The sequence below is a fragment of the Rhamphochromis sp. 'chilingali' genome (assembly GCF_963969265.1).
Source record: "Rhamphochromis sp. 'chilingali' genome assembly, chromosome: 19".
Taxonomy (NCBI): Eukaryota; Metazoa; Chordata; class Actinopteri; order Cichliformes; family Cichlidae; genus Rhamphochromis; species Rhamphochromis sp. 'chilingali'.
The window spans coordinates 22276656-22288690 of NC_137946.1; the positions used below are offsets into that span (position 1 = coordinate 22276656).

Genomic DNA, 12035 nt, shown 5'->3' on the forward strand with positions numbered 1-12035 from the left:
GAATGATTATTAGTTTTGCCTTGCTATCAGTTCAAAGAAGTCTGGTCACTCCCCTCTGACTTCGGACATCAGCAAGGTCTTTTCTTCTAGAGCACTGCTAGTCATCAGATATTTCCTCTTTTTTGAACCATCAGTAGTTTCTGAATTACTCAGCACAACCACTCTGGCACCGAAAACCATGCCACATTCAAAGTTGCCTAAGTGACCTTTCTTCCCCTTTCTAATGCATCTTGACCTTGTCTCTTTACTTAAAAGTACTAAGTTGTAATTGGCTAATTAGGCATTTGCATTATTGAGCGTTTGAATAGGCGTACCTAATGTGTGACAGGTGACTGTTTGGGATATTGGCACAAACGCTGAACTGTTGTACAGTTGCTGTTACGCCGTTTTATAAGTTTGCTTGATTTTCTTGTTTTTGCTGTGCTGTGAATGTGGCTGAAATCGGTCATGTGGGATTTTTATCTTTTGTTTATTTTTATATATCTGAGGAAGTAGGTGACTCAGTGTCCTTGTGCCTGTGTTTGGGTGTTCATGTGGATGTTTTGCAATATTAAAAGTCATACCAGGCAGTAACTCTGTATTTGAGAAAGTAGAATGAGAAAAACAATAAAGCCAGTGGAAGAAAAGTAACCTGCAGGAATCATAAAAAATAATATATGACTGACAAAGCTCTGAATCATATGATTCATTTTTAAATAAAAAAAACAAACAAACTAGTAGCTGGACTCACAATTTTATTTTTTTTTGTTCTTGTTTTTTTTATTTGTTTTTTGTTCGTTAAGGACGTTTTACTCAGTTAAGTATCCTTGGTGAAGGATGTTTCCTGCACGTGGCAGAGTGGCGAGTGCATCCCATAGTTTTCCTGTTTATTTTTACCCGTTAATGCAGAATGCCCTCCACAGCTGACAGTGTCACTTTATGCGGAGTGACACTAAAATGAAGTATGGAGATCGTTTTGACAGTGTCTCTGTGCGCACGCAGACAGTTTATCGTTAACGATGTCTCGTCTTTAGCTTCATGCATTGTGTTTGTAGGCGTGCAGAGCCTGGATGTATGCCTGGATATTGGCATGAATGCGTTGCCCGTGGAGACGTCGGGTTTCTTGGGAGTTTTTGTTTCCCACAGCTCATTCCTCTGTGTTTGTCAATGATGGTAAACAGTTTAATTTAATAATGTCTCACACACACACACACACACACACACACACACACACACACACACACACACACACACACACACACACACACACACACACACACACAGATTTGCTGTGAGAATATTGCTGCTCATGTGGGAGTCATCCTCTCAGAGAACCTCGCTCACTCCCTTCCACTCTCCCTCCATCTCTCGCTTCCTTCCTTCCTTTTTCGTTTACTGCTCCCTCCCTCCCTCACCCATCCTCTCTTCCTCTCCTCTCTCCATTATCTAGTGGCCACTCATTCTCCAACCCTCAGAGGACACTGTGGTTATTTCTAAAGCCTGCTGCGTGTCTCCTGTGGGATGGATTCCTCTGGACTTATCAGTCACTGTGCTGCTCTAGTCCAGTCATCCGACAGACTGGTGCTTACTGCAAAAACGTTTTGTCAGCCCTGCTGTAAGCTCATTTCTTTCCTGGTTGCTTTTCTTATTTTTTTTTTTACAAGTGTTCTTATATATTACACAACACACAATAATGTATTATAGTTGCAAGCAGGTATGTAGTATTTGTTTATTTTTGTATTTAGAAACAACTATAACTTGTGCAGTAGACTCTTGAAGCTTGTTGTTGTCTGCATGGTTATGTCTCATCCGTAAAGTCCATCAATGTCTGGCATCAAAAGTCTAAATTGATGGGATATAATACAGCAAAGCTGCTTCCATTTTGACTCAGCCCTGCTTTCACACTGATTGCTCATCATTCATACAACACACTTGTCACAGTATCTGAGCACAGAGGTCTCTGTGTTTTATAACATGCAGCTAACTGAAGGGAGGCTCTCAATCTGTGGAAACAGTTTGTAGATGCCAGATGTCATATAGATGGGTTATGGTAACCTCTTAAAGAGTCATGAGAAATTTCCATGAGCTTGAAGAAAGACAGACGAGGGCTGTCTGCTGACTAAAAGAGCTATTCAGGGGGTCTTTGTGTGTGTGTGTATTTAATCTTCCCCAAGATCTCATTGTGCTGTTATCTCTGAACTCCAGACATCTGTGACACGTAGCAGACCTTCTCTGCAGCTTTCTATGTGTTACTATTCACACAGATAGAAAACGACACAAAATTAAGAATATTTTTCTGGCATCAAATTACACATCCCTAATCACATAAACAGTAAATCCTGAGAATGTGTAGATTTATGTAAGTTCAGAAACGTACATTTGTTCTTGATTTAAAAAAATGTATTATTCAGCATTAATCTACTCAGTAAAAGTATCACTAAAAGCTACTAAATAATCACATAGATCAAGTTTTTCGCAGACTTATTTTCTTCTGAGAATGTAATCCGTCCATTGATATTTCGTTGGTTTTAATATTTCAGCAGAAAGCAGAAATAAACAGTGACCCTGGATTTTTAAATTCAGAACTTCCACCAAACACGCCTGAAGACTCGTCACCACCCAAACAGCCTCACTGTACAAGGGCATTATTTGAACACAATTTATTAATGTTCTCTTATACAAACAAGTAAAAAGAAAGAAAGAAGAAGAGTCTAGACACGGCCCCAGAGGAAATGATCATGCACTGAAGTAATATGAGGTGAGATCACGTCTTTATACTGTAAAAGACAGCACTGCTGGTTCCCACATCCCTGCATGAAGTACGGCATGTACTTTACAACATGACTCGCTTTTATTACCATTTAAATATCGTAATAGTATATACACATAGTATGTATATAAGCCCACAGCAAGACAGTGAGAGATTAGCAAATTGTGAATATTTCCATCTGTCCATCTTAAAATTCTTGACGAAAGCATAAATGACCCAGATCATTGTACATGTGCCCAAATTGTTTTGTATTTAAATGGTTATAACCCATTACTGTACTGTAATAAAATTAAAGGGTTAGGGTTAATGTTCCATGCCAATATTTTCTTGCCAGTGTGAAAAACTGTTGTCAATTTTTGTCAATATTTGCACAATAAGTCAGTGAGTTGACCTTGAAGACCTTGGTGGATGTAAGCCAGATTTTAATGGATTGTTAACATGACCCCACTCTACACCTCTACTAAGTTTTATCAGAATTGTTTCAAAACAGTTTGAGCTATGGTGTTTACAGATAGAATGACACTATCAAAATCCTACCTACCTCCTTGGCGCAGGGAATAAATATTTGGAAAGCAGTAAGGAATTCAAGGATTCAGCAGAGACTGAAGGATGTATATGATGAGGCAAAGCTTTCCCTAATCTGTAATATTTATCTTTGAAACTCCAAACATCTGGAAGCCTTTCCAAAGACTCACGGAGCTGTTAATCAACCCAGTAAAAACCGATCATTCTAGATTTTTAATTGCATGAATGTTTACTTTTGATAACTTTATTTGGAGCCACATCTCTCTTGCTTGCTTGCTTCTGGATTTCTGTGCATGTGTCTGTGTACCAGCAGAGCCATGTGCTTCTGTATCTTGAGGGCTCAGTGCTGCAGGCAGTTGGAGAGTTGGCCTTCATTCAGTCCTCACGGGGGTGTGGTGGTAGTGGTGGTAGTGTGCAGAAGAGAGGCTATTAGATGCCAAATGAACAATAATTTTCTGTAGCCTGGATGCAGCCCCAGTAAACGGCTAGTTTCTTTTTTTTAAACCCATGTTTTTTCCACTAATGATGTGCGGTTAGCCAGCAAATTTGAGCAAAAAATACACAAGTGACTGAGTCATGCAGCTGAATGACTGCTGATTTTTGAAATTAATTTTGGTTTCAAAAGAATTTGTTAGTTTATTTTGTGTTTTGTCCAAGTCTAATAAAGGAATGCCTTCTTTTTTTTTTTTTTTAAAGTTACCCTTTGTTGTTTTGTTTAAATATTTATGTTGCATTGTTATATTTTAACGTCATCCTCTGCAGACTTTCACATCTGTGTCCACCTGGAAAAGCTAATTGCCATGCTAATTGTGCTTTTTGAATGCCACCACTGTTGTTTATTCATCCTTAGAGCTTCTGGTGGTATTTAAACATAATGCCTTTGTATTTTCTCACCACGGTGACCTTTCTTCACAAATCGGGTCTGAAGCAACCAAAGTAATCTTAAGGGGTTGCTGAGTTTTGCCAGTAGGTTGATGAACTTGACTTTCAACAAATTTTTTAATGAGTTATGCTTTTATTTTTTTTAGTTTAGTCAAACATTCTATTAAGATATCCTTGGGATCTACTAATACTCCATTCATTGTTCTCCAAATCGTCTCCTGTTATTTAAAAGCAAAACAAAAAAAGCTTACTGAAGATGTTGTTCAAGTTAGTTTCCAATATAGACAAAAAGAGATCGAATGAACTCAGAAGGTATTAAAAGTTTTTATTTAATATACTGAAGTCTTGCCTTGCATGTTTGATCCGAACAAATGATGTTGCACACAAGTTAAACCCTTTTTGTTTTTATTTTATTTTAATAAGATTTCTCTCAGCAACAGCAGATCTGTAGCAAGCATTCTCGCTAGCTATAGTTGAATGGAAGATCATCGTTTTATGGTGGGAAACTGTCAGTATTAGCTAAAATACAAAACTCGCGTCAGAACTTCAGTAAATAATGGCAAATGGACTGCATTTATATAGCTGGTTTATAGTACTTCCTGATCTACAGTCCCCCAAAGTGCTTGTTTGACTTTTCTTTCTGCCTGTATTAGCTCTTTATGACTCACTTGTTTTATCTTAACTTTGAGATTGTTTTACTGTACAAAATGGTTCAGTCATCTTAGGGTTTCCTGCCATTACAGATCTTAGCTTTGGCCTCAAAATGAAACACATTTTATTATCAGAACAGTCCTTATTGTTTTGATGGGGTGAGGTGACCTGTGACTGAAGGCTTCAACAGAGTGGATGCCCAGGGCACCCATCATCCCCTCTCCCCTCCTCTGCTGTCAGTCTGTGAGGCAGGAAACACTTCCTGCCCTTTCGTCACCATGAAGGCATTTAAGTGTGAGACTCACTCAAACGTGAAACTAAAGTGAAAGTTCTCTCCAGTTGAACAAAGTGAGCACGAAAAGTGCAGAATATGAAGTCTGCTGGAAAAAAAAATTGCTTTGGTTTAATTTAATCACTCAGGATGGCGTATATGTACATGCCGAATTATCTGTTTCCTGTGGAGGCTTCACATTCCTGCTTTTAAGAGGAAGAGAGGCTGAGGGAGTGACAGATGGCATGTTAAAGTCATTTGAAAATGATGGCCAGGCACTGAATGAAGGCGTGAAGCAAGGACTGAAAACAACATTATTTGGACACCAGAAGAGTCTAATGTGGAGGGAATAACTAAAAGGGCCTCCTGAGTCTCTGCTGCTGTACTCATGGCGTTCTGTATTTGTCCTTTTAGTTGAGAACGAGAGCCACTGCGACTTTGTAAAGCTCAGAGAGATGCTGATCAGAGTCAACATGGAGGATCTGAGGGAGCAGACACATGCCCGCCATTATGAGCTGTACCGGCGCTGCAAGCTCGAGGAGATGGGTTTCAAAGATACAGATCCTGACAGCGAGCCATTCAGGTAGATGGTGGACACACCCAGTGCAACACAGACAATGCGTTTATTGAAAGGCTCACACAGTCAACCAACTGTCAACAGCAATGAAAGGAAACGATTATCTTTTGAAGACTGTGCCTAATCTTTCTTTGTTTCTGTTCTCTGTCCTGGCTTTACTGCTCTGCAGCCTTCAGGAGACGTATGAGGCTAAGAGGAAAGAGTTCTTGGGGGATCTGCAGCGCAAAGAGGAAGAAATGCGGCAAATGTTTGTCAACAAAGTAAAAGAGACGGAAGCAGAACTTAAAGACAAGGAGAGAGAGGTCAGTCTGGAAAAGCCGAGCTGTCGTTTATTTGATAGTCAATTGCACCTGACATGTCCACACATCAACTTCAGGTGCTTTTTTGTCAGAAGATCAGAAATATTGTGCACACAGTTTTGCATGGCATCTGTAAAACCTGTTGAGTTCAGCACATTTTAAGATATGACAAAGTGTCTGCACATGTGAATGACCGACTCTGTTTGTATTGGTTTATCCTAATCACTCATATCTGGCACCACTGTGAGAAAGTACCAAGACCCTCATCACACGATTTCCCTACAGTGAGGCTCAAAGTTATGACTCAGTGTCAGTTTAGGAAGCTGTGACTACACAGAAAGAAATGCACAGATCAAACACTTTAAATTATTGTTTGTAACTTGACTGTATGTCTGATCTAAGAAAGTTTGTCTTGGCATTTTTAAATTTTGTGCAGTTTCTACAGTTTACCACCAACTTTCTCAGTGTTGGAAAGAGATGAGTTTTCACCTCCCATCATAGTATTACGATTGAAATCTACAAAAGTGCATTATTTCCTTGTTGTACTTGAGGAGTGCATAAAATATTGCTTTTTTTTTTTTTTTTTTTTTTTTTTCTTTTTTCTTCTCTTTTCTTTGTGCAGGCTACTTTTAACCACATGACTAAACGTCTTTTTACTTAGGGCATTTTTAAAGAGTTCAAAATATATTTTTTTCTGATTACATTTCTGTTTTCCCCTTTTATTTCCCAAGCAGTAGCTAGCTACTTGGATTCACTGAATGCTAACAACAAGCCAACAGCTTGTTATAGCAGCCCTGAAGGACTGTTAACCTATTGGAGAGAACAGATTGGACCAGGACTGCAGTAGTAACTAGACTATGAAGGGGAACAGATGGATAGTTCTGCACTGATGGCACAGCCTTGGACCTTTCTGTCTGGCGAAGAATTCAGAAAACACTTCATTTCTTTCATAATTTTAGCTAATACAAGAAAAGGCACGTGACAAAACTTCGGGCACCTCAGACAGATTAAATAATACATATTACATCCATTTACACAGTGTAGTATATGAACACTATAGTTCATATACTTCATCAGGTGAACAGTGCAGAAAAAAGTACATACATACACAAAAAAAATAAATAAATTAAAAAAAAAAAAAAAATGTTGCTAAGGGCTCCCAGTAACCATAAAAGCCACACTTTAGGTCTTTAACACCTGCATTTAATAGTTTCTATTTTGTTTGAGTGTCTACTTGTCAACTATACAGGGCCCTCAAAAACACTTTGAGCAGCTCTGCAGTGCATCCAGTGTTATACATACCAAAGTGTTGCACACTGCAATAGCAGATGATGGTGTGTTGTCGATCACAAGGGAAGCAGTGTATGACTAAACAGGGGGATGCCCTGTTTTTCACTGCACTTCATAATATGGTTATTTAACCTGCTCTTAGTAATATAACCATGCAAGACAAAATTATATACACTGAAAAAATATAGGAAAAGCCAATGTTCAGTTCAGTTTGAGTATAAAAATATTAGTCAGACAAACTCTTCCTAAACTGCCCTTTCTTCTAAAGTTTCGTCTCTCTTGTCCTCATCCCATTTGTCCGTCTCCACACTCGTCTTCTCCCCCTCAGTTGCACGAAAAGTTCGAGCAGCTGAAACGGATGCACCAGGAGGAGAAGAAGAAGGTGGAGGATAAGCGAGGATACCTGGAGGAGGAGATGAACGCCTTTAACAAGAGGAAGGCGGCAGCCGAGACACTGTCCTTATCTCAGCCCGTCAAGAAAGACAAGGACAAGAAAAAGTAAGGCAGTCCCTCTAAGTCACTCAATCATGTCATTCTTCTCTCAGTAACAGGAAGCTGCTTCTTTTTTAAACCCTACTCCTTTCTTTAAGTAATCCTCTTGCCTTTCACTGTGTGCCTTCAGAACCTGAAATGATTTCCCCGCTGCTCTTGTCTCTTCTTGTTTTGCTGAGTAACACTGATACACGAGGTTAGCATTCTGCTAATTCCCTTGGATTTATGGAGCCTTGAATAGAGCGTGTTTTGCTGCTTTAGACCTGTTGTCGACCTGTCTCCAATACACAAGCATTTCAACCATTATAAAGGCCTGGCATGCGTTAAGGAAACTTCCTCTCCTTTTTGTCCTGCCCAAGCTTAACATTTCCTGTGCTTTCACTCTTTCCTTTCGCCTCGCTCTAATTATTCAGGATACTCAGTCAGGAGGTAGTGAAAACCTCAGAAAGGGCAAAACTGATGTTTCAATAGGGGTGTGCTCATCGTTGTTAAATCTTCCACTTTATACCTGATGCTTTCTTCTTAAGTACGGTATTGGACTGACATGCATAGCGATCTATAGCTCACCCATCACAGCAGGGATCAAGGTGCTGCGGTTGTTTCAAAGCCCAGTCAGCATTGTTTTGAAATTCCTTCGTTTAAAGCTGCATTCTAGGAGCCTTCAGCTTGTTTTGTCTTTAGACCAACTTGTTCACATACTGTTGATAAGAGGCTGCTTTTTTCTGGTTTAGTCTTGGTCAAGTACAACTTGACTGTAGAAGCTATAAAATGAGTTTGATCTTAGACCAACATTTTTGCTCAACCTCCATAAAACTCATGTAGTAAAACAGAAGTTTAGCTTGAAGTTTCTTGAAGCTGATAACGTTTTGAAATCCTTATTAGGAGCTACAAAATGCAAGTTCAGTACTTGGATTCAACTTTTATCTGCTCAGTTTTTCATGAAATGACCTGGTCACGATCAGTGTTGGTCAAGTTACTTGAAAAAAGTAATCAGTAACTAATTACTGATTACTTCCCCAAAAAAGTAATCCCGTTACTTTACTGATTACTTATTTTCAAAAGTAATTAATTACTTAGTTACTTAGTTACTTTTTAAAAACACGATTTACAACCTGAATAGGTGATAAAGTGATAGATCTTTCAGCCCAATTCTACTTTTTCTGCATAATCCATCATACAAAATGTAATCAAATGGAAAAGTCTCTTTTTTTAACTTGTTTTATCAGTTTTAATCTTTTAACTTTATGCATCAAGCAAAAATTTAATTATATGCAACATTCTCTGACTTGAATAAATTAGTTTAACATTTAAACCTATTTTCTACACATTCCAGCACATAAAATAAAATATTTTTTGTGTTTACACTCACTCTTTCAAATAGATGCAAGTAAAACACAGCAGAAAATAAATAAAGTCAAAGACTCAGCGGTCCTGTTGCTCTATTTTCACCTGTAAAGCAGGCCTGGGGGTAGGTGGAGGTTTACCCTGGTGCACGTGTGCCGCGGTCAGTTGAAGAATCCGCGAGTTTCTCTGTGTACGTCGTTGTGCACTCGGTGCTTGCTTGGAAGTTTAGGGGTTTTTTTCGCTGTAAAAAGAAGTTTTCTTCCCACGCACGATGGACGCTAATGTTTTTGTCACTTTTTATGGAATCAAACTCAAAGTAAGGTCAGTACTTCCACGCTTTAAACGCTGCGTGCTCATACTCTCTCCCACAATCGATATGTGAGCCATTGTTGATCTGCACACAGCTGTTGTCACAAACGTCGCACTCGCTTACGTCACTGTCATGAGACATTCTCGCAAAAAATCACGGTTTTAGTAACGCAGTAACGCAGCGTTCCTACCGGAAAGTAACGGTAATCTAATTACCGATTTTGCAATAGTAATCCCTTACTTTACTCGTTACTTGAAAAAAGTAATCAGATTACAGTAACGCGTTACAAGTAACGCGTTACTGCCCATCTCTGGTCACGAACCTTCTACCTGCCAGTCACTTGTCCTGTGAATATGGGGCACATATATCAACAAATAGCAGTAATTCCTGCACATTCATTCAGGATTTTGAGTTAAAGCTGAAAGTCTGCACTTTAATCTCATATTGATGATTTCAAGGCCATTTCAGACAGTCAAACGTGTACAATGTTCAGGTTTCACTTTACTTCAGTCTGTCGTGTAGCTCCTTTTCAGTTCTTTATCTGTGTTTTGTTTTGTTGGCTGGCGGTCCCTTACACACTGTATCACAATCAGAGCTGGCTTTGAGTGAAGCAAGCATCTCTGTGTGTATGCCAAGCTTTGGTCATAGGTGAATGGCAGTGAAGTCTTCATGGTCATTCCCACCAAGTTGACCAGGCATATGGCTCCATCTTGTGGCCGCTCACGTGCATTACTCTTGTTCCTGTTGCAGAGCTTCCATTTTGTGCGTTTCCGAATATCATTTTTGGCCGTTTCACTCAGGACTGGTGTTCGAAGTAATCATCATACAGAGTGTAGTTTAAAAGGTTCACACCTCATTCACCAGCACACGCGCTACGATTTTATCTGAGCTTCCTAACTTCTTTGCTTCAGTGCTGCTTTTCTGATCCCTCTCTTTTATTTCACTTATTATTTCAGTAAAGTCGCTGTTTGTTCATTCGATTTATTTTGTTTATTGTTTGTCGTTGTTTTTCAGTTAATTTTTGGGCGCTGTATACCCTTCCTCACACGGCCATGGATTTGTCCTCCATCACCATAGCAGCGACAACATCTGTTTTTTGTTGGTTTGTTTGTTTTCGTTTGTTTGTTCCGACATTCCATCTTGATATTGTGCACACGGACCAAAGACACTGAGGATGATGATGATGATGATGATGATGGTGAAGCCACAGGGAAGAAAAGAGTGAAAGATGGTGAGAGATGATGAGCAAAAATATTCACGTTCCATCAGAGGCCATCTCATTTATTCAGGATCTTTGTTTGTTTGTTTTGCTTCCCCCCCTTTGGACACTTTTTAAAATAAATATGTATGTATATGCGTTTTGTTTTGCTTAATTGTGATTTAAATATTTTGTTGTTTTCTTTTTGTTTCTTCATTAACTATCCACACAAGAAATAAGAGCTTAAAACCATTCGAACCTTTGACTGTTTGGTACTACAACGTAACACCTGGGCAACATTTTTTAAACTCTTCAGCAAGTATTACAAAAATAATAAAAGAAGATATCAGTAAAGATTTTTGTCTTTAAATACATGATCTTTCTGAAAAATTGCCCAGATAAAATGTGTCGGTTAAACTTGGTTAAAGTTAAAGTCGGTTAAAGTTGTTTTTTTTGTTTTTTTTAATCAATTAAGCCCAAATAATATACTTAAATAGCAATAACTGAGTACCTGTGTACTGCATATTGCATACACATAGGTGCTGACAACCTAAACCTAATAATCTTAAGTGTTTTTTTTAAAGAAATGTATGCAATATTCTGGTGCTGTTTCAGTTTAACTCATTAAATGTATGTGAATATTTTCTAGAGCTTACCAAGCTTAATTTGCAAAATGTACTAGTTTTTAAATCTGATATTGTTATAAGAAGCACATATGATTGTGTACATTGTCCGTAAGTGATTTAACTTTATTGTAAACGGTGAGTTGATCGTCTCGATGTGACTGTTATGACAGTGGACGCAAACACAAAGCCAGTATATCGACGTAAACCCAGGATTCAGGAAACTATTCAGCTTGATGTAGACGCGTTTACACTCAGATGTAGAAGAGAGCAGCTGTATTTACTGTGTGTCTTTTGGAAATAAATGCAACCCCCCCACCCCACACCCTTCCACTCCTGACTTTGATGCGTCTCTGCCATGATTTGTTTGTCTATATTTACCCAGCGTGGAGCTGAAAGTGAAGCACAGGCAAGTGAAGACTCTCATTCCCTCAGGTGCGCATTAAGACAACACACAGAGGCTGACGGCCCCTCGCTGTAACCAAACAGCTGTCAGCTTGAGGCAGCGTTTCCTGTGTAGCGATCTCTAACTGAAGAACAAAGTGCTGTGTGCTCGGCACACAATCCTCCCTGCTTTCACCATTGCTGCTCACCTCTGTTGGGTGTGGCTGTGTGTTTTTCAAAGGAGTGAGAGGTGGAAAGGTGTGTCCTCCCTTCACTTTGCATTTCAGCTTTTTCATCATTCCAGTATGAAAATATAAACTATGGTAACTGGGAACAGAGTGGCTTGAATTGACCCAATTCCTGTCCAGGACTATCTAAATGGAAGAAAAAAAATGACAAACTATTAAAGTAAACTCACCCTACTAAACCCGTACGACCTG

At 39.0% G+C, this 12035-nt stretch overlaps 1 protein-coding gene across 1 annotated transcript in view; it reads left to right on the plus strand.

The window, feature by feature from the left end:
* Window positions 1-11084, plus strand: part of septin8a (septin 8a) — a 31852-nt gene extending 20768 nt beyond the window's left edge. The window contains exons 7-10 of the mRNA XM_080866991.1: window positions 5493-5661; window positions 5825-5957; window positions 7573-7742; window positions 10405-11084. Coding sequence (XP_080723117.1) covers window positions 5493-5661; window positions 5825-5957; window positions 7573-7742; window positions 10405-10408 — 476 coding nt within the window. The 3' untranslated portion in view covers window positions 10409-11084. The remainder of the gene's footprint in view (window positions 1-5492; window positions 5662-5824; window positions 5958-7572; window positions 7743-10404) is intronic.
* The last annotated feature ends 951 nt before the right edge of the window (window positions 11085-12035 follow it).